General features: G+C 46.0%; 2 protein-coding genes across 2 annotated transcripts; one reads left to right on the plus strand and one right to left on the minus strand.

Moving 5' to 3' along the window:
- The first annotated feature begins 1,338 nt into the window (after positions 1–1,338).
- On the plus strand, positions 1,339–16,908 carry aebp1a (AE binding protein 1a). The gene is made up of 21 exons (XM_056578836.1): positions 1,339–2,009; positions 3,982–4,248; positions 4,799–4,846; positions 5,108–5,173; positions 5,475–5,552; positions 5,647–5,706; positions 6,049–6,117; positions 6,841–6,918; positions 7,842–7,951; positions 8,408–8,547; positions 8,975–9,059; positions 9,278–9,422; positions 10,358–10,437; positions 11,039–11,162; positions 11,639–11,835; positions 12,212–12,385; positions 12,826–12,951; positions 13,253–13,517; positions 14,261–14,400; positions 14,661–14,760; positions 16,146–16,908. The coding sequence occupies exons 1-21, from the start codon at positions 1,772–1,774 to the stop codon at positions 16,742–16,744; spliced, it is 3,189 nt and encodes a 1,062-aa protein (XP_056434811.1). The 5' UTR covers positions 1,339–1,771; the 3' UTR covers positions 16,745–16,908.
- Positions 16,909–17,357: 449 nt separating this feature from the next.
- ddx56 (DEAD (Asp-Glu-Ala-Asp) box helicase 56) lies at positions 17,358–26,140 on the minus strand. The gene is made up of 14 exons (XM_056578846.1): positions 25,994–26,140; positions 25,395–25,556; positions 24,943–25,097; positions 23,776–23,943; positions 23,564–23,654; positions 22,926–23,167; positions 22,542–22,694; positions 22,318–22,425; positions 21,803–21,897; positions 21,501–21,574; positions 21,298–21,387; positions 18,870–18,975; positions 18,026–18,117; positions 17,358–17,532 (listed from the first exon to the last, which is right to left on the minus strand). Exons 1-14 carry the CDS (start codon positions 26,048–26,050, stop codon positions 17,428–17,430), a joined length of 1,698 nt encoding a protein of 565 aa, XP_056434821.1. The 5' UTR covers positions 26,051–26,140; the 3' UTR covers positions 17,358–17,427.
- Between the last annotated feature and the right edge of the window lie 986 nt (positions 26,141–27,126).

A 27,126-nucleotide genomic window follows, 5' to 3' on the forward strand; every position in this document is an offset into this window, starting at 1 on the left:
GTGTACGCACCCTGCAGGCCCACACAGTTGCAATGCCAACCGGGTTCGCAAAATCCCTTCTTTCCCCCCGTGTATTGGACGTCATATCACACTTACGCTTGACTGAAATTACCTTCTTTCTGTATTTTTAATGTATAAGGCGATTCTGATTGACTTATATACTATTTAATAATATGCCATTGCTGCGGGTTGCAACTGTATACTTAATTCGTTCAAATGTTTTAAAGAAATGTTTAATATTCTTGATGTTAAACCCGTACATAAATTATTTTTATATAAATATTTTCTCTGTCAAGAAACTGCAGTATTTTGTTAAATTAAAGCATAAATTAAGACCTAATGTTTATGTTTGTCTATTTTCTCTTTCATTTGAATATCTTTCCATGGTCTTTTTACAATAGTCCTAGCCTACATGTAGCCTAATGCTGAAAAAACAGATCGAATAACTCATAAATCATCAATTTTCACATTTAGTCATCTCATTCCCGTCAGCGAGCGTCGTGTCTGCGACCCACATGAGGAACAGACGCACAGCAGGGTGCATGTTATGCAGCTGGACCAGATAACATGTGTTCACATGATCCTGTCTTTCTTCTCCTTCTATCTAATGTCCCTTTGTCTCTCCGTCTCGCACTTTCTCGTTCGGCTTCTGAACTGCCTGTTTCCATCATATGGACTTAAATAAGTTCAAATTGAAATCTGAAGAGACTGAAGAGCGGCTAATAGTGGCCTACCTTTTATATTTACAAAGTATATAAAAAGATAGAAATATCAAACATTTGTTTAAATGAAAACCACACAACCAAAACAACAATGATATGATAAATATCAAATAAAGATGAATATGAGACATGGAGAAGGATCTTGTGATGAAGGAGAATGGAATTAATATCGCTGAGAATAACTAACATCTGTCTGTGAGTCCTATAATTAAGGTGATGTGGTGACCGATCGATGGCCAAGAAGCAGCATCTTTATAGCCCAGGACCACATCTTCCTTTGGACAGGAAGGTCATTAATGAGATGGATTAAGTGAAACCATTGATAGTCTTTAACTCTGTCATTCTTTTCTTCTCTCTCGAATTCCTTTTTTCTTTCTTGAACTCTCTTTCTCTATCCTCATTTCCGTTTCTTTACCTTTCTCTCGTGTTTATCTTTCTCGCTGTCTTTCTTTCCTTGACTATGTTTATTTAGCTTTATTTCATTGTTGGAGAGTTTTTTCTTTAGTTTTCCCTCTCCCTTTCTGCCTTGGGCTGTGGAATGTCACGTGGGTCCCCTTAGCCCCGCCCCCCACAGGCCCCGCCCCCTGCGTGTGGAGTTGATGGCGAGAGGGGGTGAAGGGCCTTGAAGGAGCGTGGATTTGACTCGGGGAGTTTGAGTGAACGAGAGCGGCGGGGGAGACAAGACTCAAAAACGTTATCTGTGACGCTAGGCAAAGTGAAAAAGCTGTTAGACGCGCCACTGCTTATAAACCCTGCAGGAGACCGGAGATGCTCTCTAACACTGTCGCATCTTTTTTGCCTGACATCTGGATGAGGATAAACTGCCTTCAACTCATCATTCGTGAGGTTTCAAAGGTTCAATGCGATTGCGCAAAAGTTTGAGTTTGTAGAGCTGTTGCGCAGCAGGATCTTTTGTGTTTTTTTGGGAAGGTCTTTTGCTGTCCGCAGTCAGGGGTCCATTGTAACCTCAGCTTTTCTAAAACAAAGTTCGTTTTGCAACGTTTATTTGCCAGTTGATCCATAAACAGCGGGGGGTTCACATTGCACAGATGAGGGTTGTTTTACTGTTTGTTTGGGTCAGCCTCTTCTTGTTCTTGACTTTGGCCTGTGCCGACAAAGATGTGCAAGAAGACGGACTTTCCAGGAGAGAGGTCCGTGGACTTACCAGGTCCAGAGAGAGACTAACGGTGGGACGGGATGCTGAGATGTCAGATGAACCCGTAGAGGCAACAGAAAAGGATAAAGCAAAACCGAAAAAGAAGAAGACACCAGAGGAAATAGAGGCAGGTAAGTGAAGATAAACCGACTTCTCCGTGATGTGTGTGTGTGTGTGTGTGTATGTGTGTGTGTGTGGAATTTCTATGCGGATGAAACAAGGAATGTTTTTTTTTTAGCTCTCAGTAGGCAGACAGCCAATAAAGAACAGAGGAGCGAGAAAGGTGACCTCTAGACGCTGTTGAACATTTGGTTTGAATAGAGGAACCACCTCAAGTGTTATTAAACACCCGTCCTCCATCTTCCTCACCAATCCTCCATTGAAACAATAAACTTAGAAGACGGAGTCAACATGTGTCTAGTCCACTTATAGAGTGACAGATGTTTACCTTGTTATTGAATACATTAACAATACCCTCATGGATGTGCTGTCTGAAAAATGAAGGGAAATGTGTAATGACTCAGCGATGTTGGAGTCTGCTATGCTGATTCCGCAACTTTAATAGCGGCCAGACCATGTCCTCCACTTCCACCGCCAACACCACCACCTCACCCACTTCCACCATAATCGACCCCGTTACCCCCCCACCACCTCCACTCGTCCATCACCACCACCGTCTCCATCACCAGCGTCTCCATCACCACCACCACCTCCAACACCCCTATCACCACCGTCTCCATCACCACCACCTCCAACACCCCCACCACCGCCTCCTTCACCACCACCACTGCCTCCATCGCCGCCACCTCCATCCTCACTACCACTTTTGTCCCCACCACCCAACCCACCACCACCCAAACTAGCACCACCATGACAGGCTCTCTCTACGCCATGTTTTTCCTTCAAACTGACTGAGGAAGGCACTTTGTTACGAGGGGGGGGGGGGGGGGGGGGGGGAGGTTAAAAAAGAGTAGAGGAGCGTTGATGAAGTAATGACTCACAACAGAAACATTCCACTCCCCCCCCCCCTTCCCACCACAACCCCCCAATCCCACCCGCAGGAGGCAGGCTTTACAAGAGCAGGCAGCATTAACAGGCTGGCTCGGAGGTCAGCCCACCCCCTGGAAAAAAACCTCACTCTGCTCAAAAACAGGGACGTGAAACCACATAGTCCTCCTTAATACTACTCCCAGCACTGGCTCTCTACTGAGCCTGCAGGCTCCTCTCAAGCCCCTAATGGGGATCCAATACACATCTGGAACCATCTCCCGTCTTGTTAATTATTCCCATGGTGCTTTGCTCTCTTGTTCAAGGATGACTTAACAAATGAGCTGGTATATTTCCAAGCAAATCCCATGTCTTATCCAGCCAGCCTAGGTTCATATTGAGTTTAAGATCTTGATGTAGTTAGAGGAAGCAGTAACATCAAGATTGAGGCCAATGTTTTGGTTTTATTGGTATGCTAGGTTTTAGTAGAGGAGTAGATGTTGACAATACACGTCCCGCAGCAGAAACCAAAATCCTTATCTTATGTCTGCCTCTTTATAACAGAGGGATTAGACTAGAAAACTTTCGAACACATCCATGTGTCTTCGTGTGATTTTCCATTCACTCGTATGTTGGAGCAGACGGTTCAAACACTCCAGGTATTCTCCACTAAACTGGGTTTATAGCAAAAGTAAATGTCTGTGGATGTGCCAGGTGTATTTCTTCCAAGTTCAGGTTTGAGTAATTGTTTGGTTCATAACCAAAATACACAACGAAGTGGGCCAAATTCTTTCTCCCTCAAACCCTGTCTCTTCTGGGTACAAATTAATGTCTGTACTCTCTTTGTGAGTCTCTCCTCTATTGAGTCAAAAGCCAACATGATTTAATTTTTTGCCGCCAACAATGCTTTTATCTTTCTCGCCCTTTCACCATTTGCCTTTCTCCCTCCAACTCCCCTAACCTCTCTCTCTCTCTCTCTCTCTCTCTCTCTCTCTCTCTCTCTCTCTCTCTCTCTCTCTCTCTCTCTCTCTCTCTCTCTCTCTCTCTCTCTCTCTCTCTCTCTCTCTCTCTCTCTCTCTCTCTCTCTCTCTCTCTCTCTCTCTCTCTCTCTCTCAGCTAGGGCAAAGAAGGCTGCGGAGAAAGAGGCCAAGAAGCAGAAAGGAGCGAAGCCCACCAAGAAACCAAAAGCCCCCAAGGCCACCAAGAAACCAAAAGCCCCCAAGGCCCCGAAGGTCCCCAAGGCCACCAAGAAGCCCAAAGCCCCAAGGAAACCCAGACCCACGGAGCCCACCCAGGACAGGGCTAGGACCCCACCCACCAAGCGTCCAAGTCTGGAGGAGGAGGAGGAGAGGAAGATTCTGGCCGAACTGGGTTGGGACCAAGGTATGTTCATATCCAGAAAAACAAACACTTTGTGGCTATTTTTAGTAGATGGCTACAAAAATCCAAATCACTAAGTTAAATAAAACGTCATTAAAAGAGCACGTTGGGGTTAGAATCTCGCTCAAGAATGCGTGCTAATAGGTGCGGACATTGGGGATTGAACACAGTTCCTTCGGGGCTGGGAGTCTAACAGTCTAGCGACACGGTTTTTTTCTGCCCCATAAAAGTGCTTGCACACTGTCTCAACAAACGCCAACACACACCAACACTGGGCCACTACCTCATACCTTTTGGCTGTTGCTGAAGTTGACTGACGTTTTGGCCGTTTGCAGTTGACAGTTTGGAACTGCAAACTGCAGACTCAATTCTAGAGTTGGGTGTTGGTGCAGTGTTCAAGCATTGGATGGATTTTCTTTTGAGCTTGTACAATGCCCAACATTCAGAATATATATATTATGTATAACATGTATTAAGATAAACATAACAGAGATATTACATGCCTTAATCATCCCCAGTGATGATATAGTGATGCACTGTGATGTGTCCCCAGTGATTCCTGCTGTGACACCCGAGGAAACTGCTCCAGCACCAGACCTCGGTGAGATGAATGGATGAATAAAGGAATAACACAAAACACAACCTTAGCATTGCCATGCCACAGGAGCCGCAATATTGTTACAGATGACTTACAATGGCTCAAACATTAGGCATTTATGAATTGAACTCAAACCTTCTAAAGATTTAAAATGGTAATTATGTACAACTCTGTCTTAGATTTTGTAGCCGGAATCACTTCGAGGATTAGTAGTCCAGCGGATATCAAGCGACATTGCCTCATATTTTGTTTTCTTTGCTACAGTCGGTCATCAGCCGCCAACGGCTCCAACCCTAACTGAAAACGACAACGAACACTGGAATTCAAGATGTAGGCCGGGTCTATCCATATTCTTTATATTGCTGTCATCTCTCTAGACATCCATCCATCTATCTTTCTATCTATCTCTCTATCAATCCATCTCTCTCTGTTTAGAACAATGCAAGGAGTAATACACAGAGAAGTACACACTGGATAATGAATAAGCAACCATTTGTTCTAAAACAATTCATAATTTACAATTATCAATCATTATAGATCTAGCCAGAAACCCTTCAGCTTTTACCACAGTTAGACTGCTTGAAAGACTAATTAAATTCAAGATGTTGTTTTCATGTATATTTCCTTCCAGATGATGTATTTGAGGAACCAGTTGAACCTGACCTTAAAAAGCGAGTCACAACCACAGAGGTCATCATGTACATCCCAGGTAGCCCACAGTACACCTGTGTACACTGTATGAAAGGATGGGTTGGATTCTACTCTGTCTGCCATGTAAAGTATGCTGTTTTTTTCTATTCCAGAGGAGGTAACCTCATCCCAACCCATGATTGCCTGGTATGAGGAATATGAATATTCAGACTGTACGTTTTATTTCTTCCTTTCTATTCATTATTGTGGTCAAGTCGTATTGTCTCATGAGCACTTGGTTATGAATAACTAAATGTATGTTTTTTTTCAGAAATCTCTGCTTAAATCTTTAGTCGGTCCAACATTGATTGTGCTTTCATTGGTTCTCGGCCACAAGTTGATCGGATAACTTTGTTACTAATTTAAATTAATGGACATACTTGCAGATGAATGAAGACACTTGCATAATGTTTCCACAAACATTCATGGACGAAACATACTGCACATCGCATACAACTGATCCCTCTGATTTACCATGATCGAAATGATTGATTCCGATTTTTCCCGCTCCTCAGTGGCTGTAAAGAGGCTGGAGGAGGAAACTGCCAAAGCCCAGAAAGAGAAGGCGGAGAAACGTCTGGAAGGTTCTTTGATTTTCTAAAAGGGACATGTTTGTTTTCTGATCCCCTCCTCCAGTGGTGAGGTGCATTAAGTTATTTCAGTCTGTTATTATGAGACGACCAGGGACATTCTATTTGGTTGTTTCTCTACCGTAAGTGTGGGAGTAAGACTGGTGTGTATGTGCAAGCACGTGCGTGTGTATGTGCCTGGGTTTATGCACGTGCGTGAGTATGTGGGTGGGTGTGTGCACATGCGTGTGTGTCTGCGTGGGTGTGTGCAAGTGCACGTGAATCTGTGTATGGGTGTGTGTGTGTGTGTGTGTGTGTGTGTGTGTGCGCGTGCACGTGTGTCTGCGTGTCTGCGTGTGTGTGTGTTAGATGGAGATGGCTGCGTGAAGGGTTATGGAAAAACTGCATTCCACCGCAACATTCTCAAACCGCTGTGGGGGGAAACTTTAACAACTCAAGATAGCGGCTGCTTAATTCCCCCCGTTTTACACCAAATTCACCATGTTGTTTACCAATGTCATTAAAGCACTTTAGTATACGCCAAGGAGCATGTTATGTGGGTCAAGGAGAGGGTCAGCTTATGTAAGGCTACTTTGAGCTGCACATCTGCTGCAACAGGTAAATAGAGCAGGCCAGAGAGCCAACATGTGGATAAGGTTTTTATCTGGCTGAGGGGTGCAGTCCATTTGAAAACACGGTGTCTTCCTCACATACCCTTTCCCCATCTGCTCTCCGCAGCCGAGCGAATGAGGAAGAAGTGGGAGGAAGAGGAGGAGGAGCGGATGAAGCAGATGTTGGAGCCGAAGGAGCCAAAAAGTAGGAGGACATTTACTGGTCTTTGTAAGCCCTGTACAGGCCAAGTGTGTTCGCCGAAACAGATTTGTTTACAGTGGTTCCTGTGGTAATTATTATTATGGTGGAGAGTGGGTCTGTGTCTGACTGCCTGTCTGTCTGTGTGTGGTTTTGTGTTTGTGTGCGTGCGGTTCTGTGTATGTGTGTGGTTCTGTGTATGTGTGTGTATGTGTGGGTGAGTGGGTGTGTCTGTGTGTCTGCGTGTGTGCGTTTATGCATTGTGGCTGAGGTTTAGACTGTGGTAGGATACAGTCGTATAACTTCTACGTTGTAATTTGCAAGTATTGTCAGAGAAAATGAGAGACTTGGTCCAGAAGGGGTTATGTGTGAACACAAAACATATGATTTTACATTGCTGTCAAGCCTTCACAGTGAATAATGTTATTTCATGTTGAATAAACCGATCAGAGACTGTATGATTTACCTCTCCAGTATGATAAAAACTGTTTACGGGTCTTTCTATTCTATTCGTCGTGTATAAAGTGTTGTATTCTCCAGTCCCAAATTTAAAAAAAGAACCGCCCATCTTCTATTGTACTAGCACTACCTCCTTAAAGTTAAACTTCAAGGAGCCTTAATGTTATCTTTCCTAATAATAATAATAATTATACATCAAGGTACCCAAGGGCCCTGTAGAAATAAAGTGTGTATGCTCCACAAAAAGTACACACGTACATAGTATTTTGTAGCTAGTAGAAGAAGTAGTAATAGTTTCCTAGACACATATGATGGGGATACATTCTCTGTGCTGACACTGTAGCAGGGCTGAGGTCTCAAGGTGCATTAGGACAAATGTCTCTGACCTGAGCTGCTCTGGTTGTGTCTCTGACCTGAGCTGCTGTGGTTGTGTCTCTGACCTGAGCTGCTGTGGTTGTGTCTCTGCTCAGAGTGTCCTCCTTTGGGTCTGGAGTCTCACAAGGTGGAGGACGAACAGCTGCTGGCCTCCTCTCAGTCTCACCACGGCTTCGCTGCCCAGAGAGGACGTCTCAACATGCAGGTAGACACACACACACACACACACACACACACACACACACACACACACACACACGCACACTCACACTAATGCACGATGACAAGCGCACACACCCACACACACACACATGCAAACGCACACACGCACACACACAGACTACTCCTCAGGCCTACATCGTTGTCTGAGAGGAGAGAAAAGGTGTGATTTGCTTCAGAGTGTGACTGTGCGTGACTACGCTGTAACAATATCCAGCAGGTCGACACTTACTGCAATGCAACTTCCACCACAGCTCAGAGCTACAATGACTGTATGCACTGTATGTATGCAATCATACACACATGCATGCCCGCCAAGTGGGGCTCTAGACACAATGCAGACCCCTCTGCATTTAGAGAGCACCTACACCAGTACGTAGTCGCGTTGGATGAAAGCCAAACAGTTCAGACAGTTGATGGTCCTCTCTGTGTCGGTCTGAAGGGCTCCGACAAGGAGGACGACATGTACGGCGGGGCGTGGTGTGCCGACTCAGAGGACACCAGCCACTGGTTCCAGCTGGACGCCCGCAAGGAGGTGGAGTTCACCGGGGTCATCACCCAGGGCAGGAACTCAGACACCAGGTCAGCCACCCCCAGAGGGACCCCCCCCCCCCCTACCATCCTGGAGAGTAGAATCAAATATAATTCTCTTTTATTTTCATTGCACATAGTACAGCAAAAATGTTATGTCATCCAGACGTTTCGAATTTTAAATAGATGAGACAGGTAAAAAATATATGGATAACAAATAAAGATAATCGATATTAATAACAAATTACGATGAAATATACAGATAAATAAGAATACCAGCTGAGGTAAACGGTATGGCCCGGCTCTGCAAGTTTCTCACATGAGAGAGTGCTGTTGAGAACGTGTGCTGTGAAACACGTGCGTTATGTGTGACTGTTCCGCTTAAGGGAGCAAGGATGGTGGTGGAATAAGAAAAGGGGAGGGATTTTCTTTTTGTTAAGAGTTGACTAATTCCTCGTATTTTTTTTCTTTTTTGCAGTGAGGATTTCGTGTCGTCCTTCTACGTGTCCTTCAGTAACGACACCCGCGATTGGACCGTCCTTCATGATGGCTACGCCGAATGGGTCAGTAAGCAAGGGGGGGGGGGGCAGGGGGGGGGAGTGTTTTTGATTCTTCGCCCGAAAGGTTACTGGGTTCGAACCCCAATGACCACAGACATCCTGGCCCTTAGGCTGATGGCTAATGACTATGACTATGTGACTTACATTACCTAGGATAAAAACGTCTGCCAATGGCGGACTAGTTTTTAGCAGGCCTAATCTCGCGTCTCCCTCCCCGTCAGTTGTTCTACGGCAACGTGGACAAGGACACTCCGGTCCTGGCCCAGTTTGATGTTCCCGTGGTGTCGCGCTACATCCGGATCCTTCCTCAGAGCTGGAACGGCAGCCTATGTCTCCGCTCCGAGGTCCTGGCCTGTCAGCTACCCAGTCAGTACCACACAAACACCCCGTCACTCCCATTCAACTCTTTCAAATAACAAACCCCCCCGTTGAGGTTGTTAATGAGTGCGTGCTTTCCAACCGTTTACCATGATCGGTAGAGCGTGGCATTAACGGTGACCGAGTTGTGGGTTCGATTCCCACTGGGGGTCCGCCCTCCTGCTAAGAATAGATAATGAGAGCGCAAAACAAATGTTTTATATTTTCAACACTTATGTATGTATGTAGCCTATATATGTGAAATATGTTATGGCAGGTATACAACCACGCAAATATATGAAAATGAATAGATGCTATTTGGAGGAGACATTTATCAAAATCGTACAATCCTAACTTACATTCTTAGCCTTGATGGCCCCAACAGGACATTAACCCTTCACCCTGGGGTTTGGCCTTGACGTTCTAATTAAGCAGACAGCACTAGCAGCCAGAACTACCCGGTAGGCTCCTAGGACAATAACAATAGTATGTCAATAGCAGTGAACCTCACTACGGCCACGACCCTTCTTTCTTTATAGGTCCATGCCCTTCTTCCCCACAACAATCATTTTAAACCAATGCGCGGGCAAAGCGGTTACGACGTGGGTTTACGCTTGGTTGTGATAGTGAAGTGAGGTTTACTTGAAATTTGGCAGACGAACAGCACTTCACGTTGTTGTTCTTCCCGTCGTTGTTATGGCGGGCGAGGGACGCGGTGGTGTATGAAGTTTATTATTCGTATACGACGTGTGATGCCGTATGTTATTGAAGGAGCAATCGTGCCCAGGCCACCGCGCCTTTGGAGCAGTGTGACCACGGGCCAGCGGGGGGAGTGGGGAGGGAGGGAATCGTGCTGAATCTACCTGCAGCACGGAACAGGCAAACGGCCCTAGTGTGAGTGGCCCCTCAGATTGACACAGTGGCCATGTTGCTTCTTCCCCCAGACAGATACGTGTCAGAGATCACGGTCAATGCCTCGGACGCTCTTGACTTCAGACACCACAACTACAAGGACATGAGACAGGTTAGTGATGATGGACTGCATTCATACAAAACAAGAAGAAAGGTAAAGCAGGTGCTTTTGTTGGTCCCAACAGGACTTATTCACCTGGCAGTCATCTTGTTTCTAATTGGCAGCTGATACATTGCCTTTAATGTGTTACATGTATACAGATACACCCCGACAACACACACACATACACTCACTAATGTGACCAAGTTGTCTGGGTGCTGGGAAAAAAACACTAGAGAGGCCCACGCAAAACAGGAGCTTGTGTACGCCGTCTGTAGCGTAGACAGTGAACAACGCCATTCAGAAGAAGAACAGGTCAGGATGACCTGTAAGTGTCATCCGGAATAGTACCAGATAAGGGGTTAATAATTAAAAGTTGAAAACACCTTACAAGATAATATTAAAAGATCTGTCAGGCTGAAACACAGAACACATGACCAGTAAGCAAGCGGGCTGGGGTTGGAAGGAAGCTCTGATGAAAGACATAAACAGATGTATTTATGTCTTAATATTCGTATGATTGAATGTATTCTTCCACATCACTAGGCAGGGGAATCGAAACAAAAAAAATCTCTCCTGCTAAATTCCCACTCCTCTTCCATGTTTGATGAAGATGATGAAGGTGATCAATGAGGAATGCCCCAACATCACCAGGATCTACAACGTGGGCAAAAGCTACGGTGGCCTGAAGATGTACGCTATGGAGATCTCAGACAACCCCGGGGAGCATGAGAGAGGTAGCCACGAAGGAACGCTCTTCACTGGGTTTAGTTAGCATGCTAGCTTGAAATGGCTAGCAAACAACATGCTAAAAAGCAGGTCAAGATTACAGCTAAGAGCAGGTAAGGTCATTGGCTATTGGGTTTTTGACGCCCAGCCAAAAGGTACTGGGTTAGATCCCAAAAGTCCCCAGAGCAATAAGGGTTCTCAAGACAAGGGTTTTCCTGACTATGGATTGTATAGCAGCACCAGAAAACCGAAGTCAATCTTGTAAGAAAGGCAGTACACATTCATCAAAGAACCGTTTTGGTGTTATTCAGTCTCTATTAAAAGCTTTTGTGCGTAGAGCTGTATAGATGTATCCCCATGATTCTATATCATGAATACCACTGCCAATGCCAGGCTGAAACTACCTTAATCAATACCACATAAACCTTCTTTCAGTGTCCCGCAGGAACCGCTTCCCATTCGTTCACACTGTAATTGACAACAGGTGAACCAGAATTCCGCTACACTGCGGGTCTCCATGGCAACGAGGCGATGGGCCGAGAGCTTCTCCTGCTGCTGATGCAGTTCCTCTGCAAGAAGTACAACGAGGACGACACCAGAGTGCGCCGCCTGGTGGACAGCACGAGAATGCACCTGGTGCCCTCGCTGAATCCCGACGCCTACGAGCTGGCGTTTGAGATGGTAATATGTCACGTGACTGTAGTAGGTATATCAGGAAATTATCTTTCTCAGGATTCTCGGTTAATCGCGGAAAACGCAATTACATCTAGTAACCCAAAATGTTAAGTGAAAGTATAAACCGATATAACAGACTAGATATTAGTAATGGAATATAATTATAAATGTTGTTAATGCAGATGTTAAATCAATGTGTAGACAACCAGGTAGAAAAGCACAGTGGTTCCGATTTACTAAGCTGGTAGAGCCTGACCGTGCCAGGGTTGGGGTTCGAGTCCCACTGGGACCACTATAGGAATCTAATGTATACAATAAAGGTATTGGGACACTTTGAAAGAGTTCCACCGTTTGATTCCCTTTCGTGCTAACCTTCGCTCAGGGTTCGGAGATGGGGAACTGGGCGCTGGGCCACTGGTCGGAGGAAGGCTATGACATCTTCGAGAACTTCCCAGACCTCAACAGCGTCCTCTGGGGGGCGGAAGACCGAGGCTGGGTGCCCCGCGTGGTGCCCAACCACCACATCCCAGTCCCCGAAAACTTCCTGAACGGCTCTGTGAGTTTACTACACAGGCCAGGAAGGTCAAGGGTTCGATCCCCCCCCCAGTGCTCCTGTATAGGAACCCTTGAGCAAGACGCCCTAGCCCCACCCTGCCCCTCAGATCGGTATCTGAATACACTACACTTTGGATGGATGAGTTTAAGGCCCGATCCCATTTCTACCCCTTACCCCTTCAAAACAAGGGGGAGGGGTAAGGGGTAGAAATGGGATTGGGCCTTAATGTGTTTAAACTGTGGTACAGAATAATTCAGAGTATAGAATAATATTAAGTAGTAATAAACACAAGGCATGATAATAAAATACAACAAAAAACATATAAAACCAAATACATAATATAAAAGAGTGAAAAATTATCAAGTAAGCATGTGGTCAATGTGCAATCCATGTATCGGGAGAATGATTGGAAGTGACTGATTGGAAGTGTTGTCGCGTAGGTTGCCGTGGAAACCAAAGCCATCATGAGCTGGATGGAGCGCAGCCCCTTCGTCCTCGGGGCCAACCTGCAGGGAGGAGAGAATATGGTGGCGTACCCCTTGGACATGCTGCGCCCCCCGAAATCAGTAAGGCCGGTCTACCACCCCACCAACGGGTACATGGTTAGCTTGATGGTGAATATCAAATAAAATGTTCAATAACATGTTCAGGTAAGCCATTCCAAATGAAAAAAAGTGACTTGAGAGTCAAAGTCATAGAAAATAACATATGCAGACATTTTCTAATTTGGGGGGTGCTCATTTATTAAAAATACTACAAAACCCTCTACGGACCTAGGTGAACCTAGCACATGTATGGGCCGGCCTGCTCACCAGCGCGGCTCCCCGAGGCCTCTCCCTCGCCCTTCAACCCCTCCTCCCCCCCCAGGAGAACCACGCCCAGCGCTCCCAGCACGACCAGCGGCCCGGCCTGGAGCGGGAGATGAACGAGGAGACGTGGGCGCGGATCCAGCGGCAGAACGAGGGAGCGCTGCGGGAGACCGCCGACGACACCATGTTCCGCTGGCTGGCCATGTCCTACGCCCACAGCCACCTGACCATGACCGAGAGCTACCGGGGGTCCTGCCACGCCGACGACATCACCGGCGGCCAGGGCATCATCAACCGCGCCAGCTGGAAGCCCGTGGTGGGGAGTGAGTACGGAGGGAGGGACCCCACGTGTGCTTCTGTCTGAATCGTACCCCCCAAATGCCACGCAGCAATGTTAACTGGTTTGAAGCATGTCATTAGATATACACTAAGGAGATTTTAATTGGGTCACCAAACAAATGTAATTTTTTTTTCGATTTATTTTTTCGAAATGGCTGGTTTAAGATCATATATAAGGTGACATGGAAATGGCAGTAAAAATGGTCAGGAATGTTTATTTATGCACAAATTCGTTCTCCTCACGATTTATAGATAAGGCCCATTAGGAATTGGATCGTGATGATTTGACAATCAATGGGTCCCCAGAAAAAAGTCTGGGAAACACTTCATTAGAGGGTGATTTATCAACCATCTGTTGGAAACAATAGTTTCTTTGTCACATTCTCAGAAAATAACTAGAAGTCCTCGGAGTATGGTAACAAAATACAGAAATTACTCTTGAACGCTTTCAACTCGTTTGCTCCTCCCTTTTAGTGATGGTGTCACAGATTCCGGGCGGGAGTACCTAACGTCAGACACCAATTATATAGATATCGCCCCAGAGACATCCACATCTGTACTTCTTTTGTACTGTCACATAACTGAAAGTGTAGGTTGCACTGGAGGTCATGTACAACAAAAACAAGGCAGCATGAAGTGAGGCATGTTATTCATACTTTATAGGAGAAGATAAGATAACCGGTCAGCCAGAAGCAATCCTGTTTGTATTTATGTCCCCTCTGTGCAGGTATGAATGACTTCAGCTACCTGCACACCAACTGTTTTGAGCTCACCATCTTCCTGGGCTGCGACAAGTTTCCTCATGAGAGTGAACTTTCTAGAGAGTGGGAGATCAACCGCGAAGCGCTGCTGTCCTTCATAGAACAGGTCACAACAATTACTCATCTCTTTTCAGAAAGGTTATTGTATCTAAGAATGATTTTGTGTGGGACACGTTAGGTGACAAAACAGTGGCATGGGAAGGATTTTGTAGTGGTGAGTTTGACTGCTTTCTTGAGCAAAATTCCCCTCCTAAATGACTTGTATACAAATAATTGAATCAATATAAGTCGCTTTGGATGAATTGATGGCCATCTTGATTGTGGACCATCTCTACTTGGTGCTTAAGGCTCCTCTGCTCCCCCCAGGTGCACCGAGGGATTAAGGGTCTGGTCAGAGACATGGAGGGCCAGCCCTTAGCTAACGCCACCATATCCGTCGAGGGAATAAGGCACGACATCAGAACAGGTACTGGAGAACGTTACGATATATAGTACGTTTGTTGTGATACTGTTCTCTCAAATGTGATCGGTCGCCACTTCCCAGACAACAAATGGACTACAAACCGAAACTAGAAACGCTCACGATCCCATAATCTTGACCTTGCCTACAGATGCTTCATTCATATGCAGATATCTGTTTATAGAGGTTATGTTATAGAGGTTTGTGTCAACTTCAATTACCACGTCCTAGTGAATGCACCTAAACTGTGGCACATTAGTCAGGAGTCGTTTCCTTTACGGCTACCATCTCTAACCCTAACCACACTCATGTGACCATCTCTAACCCTAACCAGTCTCTCATGTGACCATCTCTACCCCTAACCAGTCTCTCATGTGACCATCTCTAACTCTAACCACTCTCATGTGACCATCTCTTACTCTAACCACTCTCATGTGACCATCTCTAACCCTAACCAGTCTCTCATGTGACCATCTCTACCCCTAACCAGTCTCTCATGTGACCATCTCTAACTCTAACCAGTCTCATGTGACATTCTCTAACCCTAACCACTCTCATGTGACCACCTCTAACCCTAACCAGTCTCTCATGTGACCACCTCTAACCCTAACCAGTCTCTCATGTGACCATCTCTAACCCTAACCAGTCTCATGTGACCATCTCTAACCACCCTCTCCCATCATGTGACCCTCTCTAACCCTAACCAGTCTCATGTGACCATCTCTAACCACCCTCTCCCATCATGTGACCATCTCTAACCCTAACCAGTCTCATGTGACCATCTCTAACCCTAACCAGTCTCATGTGACCATCTCTAACCCTAACCAGTCTCATGTGACCATCTCTAACCACCCTCTCCCATCATGTGACTATCTCTAACCCTAACCAGTCTCATGTGACCATCTCTAACCCTAACCAGTCTCATGTGACCATCTCTAACCCTAACCAGTCTCATGTGACCATCTCTAACCCTAACCAGTCTCATGTGACCATCTCTAAGCCAAACCAGTCTCATGTGACCATCTCTAACCACCCTCTCCCATCATGTGACCATCTCTAACCCTAACCAGTCTCATGTGACCATCTCTAACCACCCTCTCCCATCATGTGACCATCTCTAACCCTAACCAGTCTCATGTGACCATCTCTAACCCTAACCAGTCTCATGTGACCATCTCTAACCCTAACCAGTCTCATGTGACCATCTCTAACCCTAACCAGTCTCATGTGACCATCTCTAACCCTAACCAGTCTCATGTGACCATCTCTAACCCTAACCACTCTCATGTGACCACCTCTAACCCTAACCAGTCTCATGTGACCATCTCTAACCCTAACCAGTCTCATGTGACCATCTCTAACCACCCTCTCCCATCATGTGACCGTCTCAGCTGCGGCCGGGGACTACTGGCGCCTGTTGAACCCTGGAGAGTACAAGGTAACAGCCAAGGCCGACGGCTACTCGCCCCAGACCCGCCTCTGCCTGGTTGGCTACGAGTCCAGCGCCACCTCCTGCAGCTTCAACCTGGTCAAGTCCAACTGGAACCGCATCCAACAAATCATGGCCCTGAGGGGCAAGACCCTGAAAGGAATCACGACCGCTCCCAAAAAAACAAGCGTTGTAGCTGCCGGACCGAATGACGCCAACAGCCATGGCGAGACGGTTAACGGCGTGGCAGGCGCTACAGAAGAAGCAGTGAAGTGGACCCCGGAAAACCTGGAGCGACTCCGGCGCAGGCGAATGATGCGTGTGCGACAGTTGCGCCTCAGGAGATTGCGAAACAGTCAGACGACGACTCGCGCTAGCACGACGACGACGACAACCACCACCACCACCACCACGCCGCCGCCGACAGAGGAAAGCAGGGTTAGCACGACGTCCTGGTACCCTCTGGTCGGGTGGTCCAGCGAGAGCCCGTTTGACGGGGTGTCGTTTGAACAGGCGGCCACGCAGGACTACCCCTTTGAGTACAGTGTGGACGACTTCTGAAAACGCTCATCTAAGGCTTATGAAAGTTTACTGTCGCCCGTGTGTGAAAGTACCTACTTAACCAGCCCAAATGTTGTTGCATTACTATCAGCCTAAGATAAAGTTCCACTTTGCATCTCAATGGTACATATAAAAAGAAAGAATTGCAAGTTTATATCCATATTACTTTTTTATGTTTATACAAAATTGACCTGAAAACAGTTTCTGCTGAGCAGAGGCTATGGAATAAAAATATACTGGGTCAGCATCAAGACTGCTCGTTTTATAAATGTTACAAATTATGTTGGTCAATTAATGTATACCAAATAAGAAAAAGCTAATTGACAACTAAGGACAGCATTTACCATCGTCTCACCGAAAAAGTTTTACACAAATAACCCAAATAAACCAAAAAGGTTTATTTCATAATATACACGTAAAATATACAATTATTTAATGTAGCCAAGTTCGGGATTTATGTTTCTTACAAAAAATAAGAAAGAACTATCAAACATTTAAAAGCTTCCATATATGTTAACTCAGTCCATAGATGGTCACTTCAAAGTCCATATATGGTCATGTCATAGCCCATATATGGACATGTCAGACCATATATGGTGAATTCTTTGCCCTAACATGGTCGTTTCATAGTCAAATACCAGAGGTCCAATGCAAGCGGCCCATGTGTCTGATGTGTGTCCCGGTTAGGTGGAGGGCTTGGCCTTCCCCTTGGGTTTGGGTTTGTGGGCTTTTCCACCTTGTCCCGAACTGCGGAAACTCTTCAGAGGGTTGTTTGCCCTGTTGCTTTTCTGGGGTGGGAGCAAGAGAGCGAGAGAGAGGGGAATTCAGTTAGTTAGATGATCTATTTACGGAGGCGGTTTAAGTCGAGTCTGCTTAGCACTGAAGTACATAGCTCCAATACCCTCCACGCACAGATGTTTTCTGAGGTAAAGCTTACCGTGGAATGAGATATTGGTTTTCATCAACATGGATGTGAAATCAGGCAAATCTTTTATGAAAGGACTTGGATCTCTACTTTCTACGGGTAGAACAGTGCCATTGTGCAGGGAATTGAAAGATTGTTAATTCAAATTATAACTTTTATGTTAACACTTTCAATTGGCATTGAAAGTAAGCAGTATTTCAGAATATAACTTATAGTACTGCTTTTTAAAATATATCATTTTACAGAATACAGCCCTCCTAAAACGTCCCTCCCCTGAGCGCTGGGGGACGTTTTATATTGTTGTGGGTCCGACGAGGCAACAGGATAAACTATAACATAAATGGACGCGCCCTTACCTTGAAAGTGGGCTTGGCGAGGCCAAGAACCCTGATCCTCCTCCTCCTCTTCTCGGACAACGGGTCTATCATCCCCCGCAGCACCTCAGGCACTGGACCCCGGCAGAAACAGGTTGGGTACAATCAATGACCACATCCCCATGGATACAGTACTATGGGGAAAGCTCGTGACATTGGATGTACAAGAACTCTATACTCTGGTAGAAACGTTAAGTTTAATGGATAACCTTTCCCCAAGTAGAAAAAAAAAAAGAAGCGCCATCTACTCCAGTGCTAGGACAAGGGGTGTACATGCACCATCTACACTAGCGCTAGGACAAGGGGTGTACATGCACCATCTACACTAGCGCTAGGACAAGGGGTGTACATGCACCATCTACACTAGCGCTAGGACAAGGGGTGTACATGCACCATCTACACTAGCATTAGGGGTGTACATGATCCATCTACACTAGCGCTAGCATTAGGGGTGTACATGATCCATCTACACTAGCGCTAGCATTAGGGGTTTACATGATCCAGCTACACTAGCGCTAGCATTAGGGGTGTACATGATCCAACCACACTAGCGCTAGCATTAGGGGTGTACATGATCCAACCACACTAGCGCTAGCATTAGGGGTGTACATGATCCAACCACACTAGCGCTAGCATTAGGGGTTTACATGATCCAACCACACTAGCGCTAGCATTAGGGGTTTACATGATCCAACCACACTAGCGCTTGCATTAGGGGTTTACATGATCCGTCTACACTAGCGCTAGGATTAATGATTAAGGGTGTAAATGCACCATTTACACTAGTGCGAGGATAAGGGGTGTACATGCATGCTGCATGTCTCACCAAGGTAGTCTGGGATGTTCTTCATGTGTGGTTTCACCACGGCAGGGTACAGGTCTTTATCGTGTCTCAGCAGCTGCAGATCCCTGGGGTTGTCTTCAAAGTAGGTCTGGAAACGAAGAAGGAGGTAGAAAAACATGTAAAGATAAAAGGAAAGTTTAGTGGTCAGGGTGTACTTCTTCAACAAGGTACCCTTACCAATGCCTTCTCCAAGAAATGTACTAAATGTATTCCAGTTGAGCTAGCTATTTAAAGGTTGGGTACGGAATTCGCTTTTTTGGCCATTTTTGCAAAATTACTTGAAATCCTTATCATAACCCGCTTACAGCCACTGAGTTAGAAGTACTGACATGAAAATTAAACAAGTCAATCATCTGTGGAACGGGCAGGGCTCGAAAAACTCCAGCCAATCATTTGGATTGCCACCTCGTTGCATTGGACAGTAAGTACGTCAATCAACGGTCGTACTGCACTCCCCCTCCCCCGCGCCCCGCGCGCGACCCCTTCGTGCAGTACTCGTGACCCAGAGCTCGTGACCCAGAGCAAGCTCCTGTTTGTTGTTATCCTGCGGTAGCTACTGGAACTAGTTAATCCACATTTGGACCTAGCAGTAGAAGACAATTTCCATGGCAGACAAGACGCCACCATCCCCACCACCACCACCACCACCAGCAAAGAGAAGGAAAACTCTTTTTCAGAGAGTAATTGATAATAAAAACGCTGAAAGAGAAAAACTGAAATCAAGAATAATCCTAGGCGCTGCTTTCGAACGTTGGCAGCCACTGGAGGACGAGAAGGGTCTAAAAACCGATGCTTGTGTGGCAGTTGACCTAGTTTCAAAGTTGATACCGTTTATACTCGGTAATACCGGTGTTGAGACGAGTGTATTACTCGTTGTGAAAATGTCCACACCGCAGCAACCCTAGTGAAAACCAGGACTTCCAATACAATTATATGAAACAAACATACATTTTCTAAAATAGTAATGATTTATGTGACCGTTTAATGTTTATAACATCTGGTGCAACCATAGCCACGAGAACGTATTCTCAGGAAAAAAAAAACTCAGCCTGCACTAGACTCGCAACTCGTTACATTGATAAAAAAGATATATAGCAGCGCAGCTCAATTACACCAGTGCATGCGCGCACAGTTGAAAATCGATCGTTGTGTTCACTTCCTTCACACCATGGTTCACATCCAGCTGCTCACAGAACAAGTTTAGCGCACCACCGCTACCCTCACACTTTTTCATATAACCTTTTTTCAGCACTTTGGTGTACACATCAGTACGGCCTATTTTCACTACTGTTTAGTGGCAATGCAGTGTTTTATTCTATGCCTTTTTATTTTCGTATATTATTTCAATGAATACAATTTATTTATTCATAAAAACAAGATCTGGTCTTCAAATCTTTTTTCCAAATATAGGTCGTCTTACAATGGGGTTTGTGTTTATATTCGGACCAATACGGTACAGCGGGCGCTCACATGACGTTAAGCATTTCCTGGTGCATAATGTGACGCTTCAGAACCTAAAATTCCGTTTCTCCCCGTTGACACGACAACACATAACCGGCGTTTTCAGAAATCTCCACTTTGGCCGGAGTTTTTAGAAATGATCGTTTTCTGTGATAAGACAGGGCCTCGGACAGGGGGTGTTGCAGCACCCCCAAAACCCCTACTTCCCGTGGTACTGGGTGCAACTTACAGCTGAATGTAGTGCCATGTTGTTAAACGAAAACCTACTCTAGCCTGGCTCGCTCTCGCGCATCTCTGTTCGCGCTCGTGCATGATTGCGCGTCCAGGTACTTGGAATGGGTGGAGTCAGAGTCAGCGTTGAAGGAGAGGGGGTAGGACCATTTGAGTTGTGTATTTTCAAAATCTGCTGGCGTTTCGCAAATCGCGTACCCAACCTTTAAAGTTGTGATATCCCTGATCAAGGAGCTCGCCTCCTTGATTAAACCCCCCCCTAATCCCTTCCAACCTCGAAACGCGAGCCTCGCTTAACAAACACAACACATGAGATTTCTGTGCACTGCTGCATTGTTCGCGCAATTCTCCTAGGTTCCTTGGAGCCTAATAGTTGGAGTCTAATTGACGGAATGTGTTTTAGAGAAAATTTCAAATACAATACAATTATGCATATTGCACCTATACCTTAACGACATGATCCTAAATCCCTTTGGGCGGAAAACATCTGCTAATCATCTCACTAGCAAAAGACGTGTTTGGGAGTTTATTGTCCGGTCAACGTAGCCAGATATGAAATGTTAAAGTATCGTACCAGAGGCTTAAAGTCATCTTATTTTATTAAAATAATCGTACCAAGAGCCATTGTCGACAGTACATCGTACAGAGGTCAAAATGGTCACACAAAGACGACAACCATTGTTTATGTGGCCACGCTGCGTCAGGTCGGTGGACCCACCTTTAGTTTCTCAGAGTTGAGCAGCTCCTGCTTGATCTCCCTCAGCCTGGCCTCCTTCACCCCCTGCTTGGTCACCGAGCGCATGGCATCCTAGGAGGACGAGAACGGGGATTCACATCTGATTAGGATGTGGAAAACAACCAGCATAGTGAAAGTCCTCTTGAAGGGGGGGGGGGGGGGGGGGGGGGGGGGGACACACTCACCCTACACCTGTACCGGAACCCCTCGATCTGCTCCATCTTGAACTCGTAGGGGTTCAGCATGCATTCACCGTTTTCTGATGGAGAGAGGGACGGATATCAAGCCTCCATCTTTATTACCCAGGATCCGTGTTAGGTCTCCAACCGAACTGTGACGGTGACTCAAAGCGACATCATATTGATGACGCCATGGCACGCAACCATTGGACATAAATTATTTTTGAATAGCTTTTACAATACAGGAGACTAGCGTCCCACTGCCTGTACAGATGTACGACTAATACTTTGATTCTTGGGCTTCTTACCTTGTACGAGGGACTTTTTCACGTCGTCGTGCGTCGGCATCTCTGTGGCGGAGATGAAGGAGAGAGCGGTGCCTTGGTTGTTCGCCCGTGCCGTTCTGCAGAATAAAGAACATGGCTTATGAACAAGGTGAGTAGTCCTGCTGTAAAACACTTGGACCCGGGGTGCCACTGCCAGCTATGCTCAAGCGTGATAGGGACAGAAGCACAAGAGTGATAGGGATTGAAACTAGTTTCCAAATACATATACAAAGTTAAGACCTCAACAGATGAAGGGGTGTATGGATGAATTAAAAAACGCAACTAAAGCCATAAAAGTAGGCCATGAAAATACTGATGTTATGTGGATAATGTTTTTTTACAAGACTTGACCAGGTTGCCATTGAAGGCGACCAACCGGTTTTAGGCTTCAACATGTCCCTTATAGAAACCCGAGGACCAGCCCTTGCCATTATGCCCCCAGTTTATTGACAGTACCTCAACCAGGAGCCAACCCGCCTTGATAAAAGCAGACCTACCTCCCAACCCGATGTATGTAGGAGTCCACAGACTTGGGGAAGTCAAAGTTAATGACGTTGGAGACGTTCTGGAAGTCCACTCCTCGCGAGACGCCGTACTCCTTATCCCTGGAAATGCACAATGGATCAGATCAGAGACCAACAAACCAGCAATGCCCGCAAAAAAGGAGGGATTTAGAACTAGAGGCACACAACAAACAAATCAATACCACCAGGGAACTCACTTTGTCCCTTTTGTTTTCGGTTGCTTCTTCCCTCCCTTCTCCGTCTTCGAACCGCCGGCTGGTAAGGGCGTCTTCGGCGCCGACAGCGTATGTTCGTCCGAGGCGATGATATAGTCGTAGAAGCCTTGGTTGAACTGTGAGATGATGTGACACCTAGTGGGGGGGGGGGGGGGTGTAAAGAATGGGAGCTTCACATTACTACCGATACGAGGCCGTGTGCTTTGGGCTCTGCCATTACAAGGCCATGTGCTTTGGGCTCTACCATCACACGGCCATGTGCTTTGGGCTCTACCATCACACGGCCATGTGCTTTGGGCTCTGCCACACGGCCATGTGCTTTGGGCTCTGCCACACGGCCCTGTGCTCCAGCCCCGCCCTACTCACCGGGAGTGGATGGGCAGCTCGGAGTTGAGCACGCAGGCGGGCACGCCCACCTGCTCCAGGAACAGCTTGAGGCGGTAGCAGCGCTCGATGGAGTCCACGAAGAGCAGGGTCTTCCCGCGGACCAGCCGCAGCTTCAGCAGCGTGTACACCAGCAGGAACTTGTCCTCCTCCTCACACTGGATGCTGTACTGCTGCAGCTGGCAGCTGGCGGGCAGCTGGGAGCCCTCCAGCTTCAGGATCACCTGTAGGAGGGGGGGGGGGGGGTCCGTATTCATTGAACCAAACCGTCTCTAGTTGTTGGATACACCGTTTGTTTTTGACTGACAGGGAAACAGTCGAGCTTTGCTTTTTACTCATGCGTGTGAAAATAAATCACGACTGCAACATCCAGTCGGTGTGGGATAAGTTTGAATTATTATTTCAAATCGGACCAACGGAGAACACAAGTCGCGGATCAATGATGTCAATGGCCCAACATTTTAACAATGTTTGAACTGAAACGGGGTTGATTAGTGCACAACACATGAAGAAGTACTTGCTAATGTTAGAACAAAACCATGGGTTAAGGTTCTCATTTAACCTCATGATCTTTGCCTTAAGAATTGAAAGACTCAAGACGAAAAAAAATGTGTACTCACGGGATTGTGCAGGATCATCTCTTTAAGGGACTGGACTTCCGTCGAGAGGGTCGCAGACATCAGGAATGACTGGTAAATCTTCGGTAAATGGCTGTTCAAAACAGAGTCAAAGCAGTTTAAATTAGAACAATAATTAAGTATAGCCAACCATGGCCCAGGTCAATTAGTCTTGTAGTAAAAACTAAACTTCTCATGCCCCCCCACACACACACCACAGCAGGTTCTTGACGTCGGCCTCGAAGCCGAAGGAGAAGAGCAGGTCGGCCTCGTCCACCACCAGGACCTCCAGGCTCTGCAGCGCCAGGTTCTGAGCAGTGAGGTGGATCAGCACGCGGGACGGCGTACCCACCACCACATCGGGCTTCTCCATCAGTATGGGCCTGGCCGAAGACATCCACAGGGCGATGGAGAAACATTACGGTTAACAACAAAGCACTTACTGCACATGTAATGATCAGCCTTGCTAGGAACGTTTACACACTCATGGTAGTATAAGGAGCTACGGATGAATCCAACCAAACACATCTATTCTTAAATGACAGTCATAAAGGGCTTCACAGGCCACTTTAAAACCACAGTGGCCCTTACCCTAAGCCTTCTCAAGGACAGGGAGAAACTCCCCAGAACCAGAGGGAAGAAACCTTGAGAAGGAACCCAGAAGAGGGAAACCTTGAGAAGGAACCCAGAAGAGGGATCCCTCGTTCATTGCCAGTTATTGGAGAAAATACAGTTTTCTTTTTAAACTTAAACACACCTATATTTAAACAAGAAAAAGGTGGTTGACATGAATGTTGTCATCAGGCACTTTTACACAACACTGCCAAGCCTGTTCGGTCGCGGCTTGGCACAACTTCATAAAAATCCCCCGTTTGTCACGGCGCGGGCTTTCTTGGTTCACGGGCGAAGGCGGGGCAGCGCCTTCTCCCGTGAACGCTCGCATGCACAGAATATTTTGCATACTACGAAAGTTTTTATTTTTTTATGATTCAAGAGACTTGCATGCAAGAATGAGTAGACATCTGAGTGTAGGCTACAAACGCGATTAACTATTTACAAGTGCAAAAATGTTGACGTCACTGCGTTGTCTTTGTCTAGCCTGCGCAGCAACACCTATACCCACGCCCCCCCTGCTGTGTAAACGCGCGGACTATGTCGCGAAAAAGGCGTGCATAAGATGGGCATATTTGGCAGTGTAAAAACGTGATTGTCGTCGGACACGATAATTGATTTAAGCTGTCGACAAGGCTTGGATGTGGATTATATCCTTGATTTGAAGGTTCAAGCTCTAATGAAGCTGATTCTCTTGGCACACTTTGTGAACGATTTGACGGCTATATGCAGACGGAAACCAACCCGGCCATTTGTACATCAGGACTCACCGCTGGGCAGATATGTCAGCCTTTCCGGAGATGTCAACCACTCTGACATCCCTGGCACAGTACCGGGTCAGCTGGTCCAGCATAGCGTGTACCTGCTGACCTAGTTCCTTGGTGGGCACCAGGATCACCGCCCTCACATCCTGCTCACGGACGCTCTGGGGACGTCAAAATAAGAGTTTATGTCCAGTTCTTTTTTAACATGCAGTACCTTGTACAAACTTGTCTTTTCACTGTTGTTTTTTGCACGTCATCTCTTGGTTGATAATACATGTCGTTTGTTGACTTTCTTGTCAAGAGTTAGCCTTTACGATGGTTTAAGTCTGACTCCGCACCTCAAGTAGGACACGTTACTGTGTTTTGTCATTTCTCTGATACGGTTTCTGGTGAACAATTTCCCACAAGAAACACTGAATTGTACAAAGTTCGAATGCATCTTTTTGTGGTTGACATACCTGTTTGGAGGCGAGGATGTGCTGAATGACGGGCACGGCATAAGCGGCCGTTTTACCGGATCCAGTCCGAGCCCGAGCCAGAATGTCCTTCCCCTCCAGAGCCAGAGGAATGGCCTTCTCCTGGATCAGGGTCGGCTGAGCCCAGCCCAGGTCTGCGATGGCCTGGGTCACAACAGCATCAATTGAGGAAGTCAGTGTCGAATATTTGTTAAAGTGACCCCAGGTTATTAGTAGTGAATTGGTTTGGGAAAATAGATCCATACTATTACACTACTATGGTACGTAACGCTGGGATGTCCCAGACAAACATACACTGCGAAAAACACAAATGTATCCATTGAGTATATGTTGAAAGTCCCCACCTTGCGTTAAAATATAAGTAAGAAACAAAAGTTTAGAAGTGAGTAGACTGTATCAGCCCACTGTTAATCGCCCCACAGACGCCAAAACAATGACGTCCTGAAGTCATGAAGGGCTGTATTTATAATTTCTGCGCTACCAGATCGCGCTACACACACACACACACGCTACATAAACATCGCTAGCTCTACTGGAGATCGATTGAGATCCAACACAAATAACAATAATGTCTCTATTACCTTTAAAAGACGGTCATCTATGCCCATTTCATGGAACTGTAACATTCCCTCTTCCATCGTTCCTGTTGTCAACACGTGTGTCGCACAGAACCCGAACCCCCAGTCGCGTGTTTCCTCCGTCTGCTCGCACGCTGCGACGTAAAGTACGGAACCCCAAAAGGATCAAATTTACAGTCGTTTTCGTAATTCAACCTTTTACCAAGAATGAATTCGACTGGATTTGTAATAACTATATTGGGTAAGGAAGGATTTCCAGACAATAAAATCCAGATAGTTAAATATTGCATTTCAAATGATATGTGTAAATATAAAACGAATTAATCTGTTTATAGGTATGGCAGCAATACTAAAATAACACTCCGATTTCATAATGCGATTATGGTATAAAAAATCTGCCTACATAAATTGTGATTCAATAATTAGTAGGCTACTGCCGTTTGTAGTTTGCAGAAAAAGTGTAAGGTCAGTCACCCGACCCCCCTTTACAAAAGTTGTACACAGAGGCGTCGTCAGCCCCTTTTTACTGGGGCACGTGCCCCAGTAAAAGTCTCCAGTGCCCCAGTAAAATTCCATTGATCATTATTAAATTAATCTGCAGAAGCGCCGCACTCGCTATGGAATCGACAGGATTCATCAAGTACATCTCCTGCTGCCTCGGGAGTCTTCAGTCGAGCCTGCCTCTTACCAGCCAATCAAAAAACGAAAGGGGCTACATAAAAGCCAATCAGAAAATAGCCCTATTGTATCTGGGTAAGATTTAACGCAACAACCAATGAAAAAAATCAGTTATTTACGGATTCGTCCACGTGACTCTTCTGAATGTTTCAGTGGTAAAGTGTGTAAAGTATGACCAAGTGTTTCTTTCTGTTCAATAGTCTAGATAGAACTTTATCAATCCCCTGTAGGAGAAATTTGTTAATAAAACAATAATGGTAAAAAAAATAAGGAATCTCCCACTTCCGGCTTCCATGAAAGAGAACCATACTAATTCACACAATAGCGTTGATGCAAATCTAGCATTAAAGGTTAATTTAAGGAAGTTCTCTCCAGTCACGCTGAAACTAGTTTGCTAGTAGTAGCGCTTTAATTTGCAGTGTAAGAGAATTCTGAGAAATCTGAATGCTGACAAAATT

The sequence above is a fragment of the Gadus chalcogrammus genome, chromosome 19, assembly GCF_026213295.1.
Source record: "Gadus chalcogrammus isolate NIFS_2021 chromosome 19, NIFS_Gcha_1.0, whole genome shotgun sequence".
Taxonomy (NCBI): Eukaryota; Metazoa; Chordata; class Actinopteri; order Gadiformes; family Gadidae; genus Gadus; species Gadus chalcogrammus.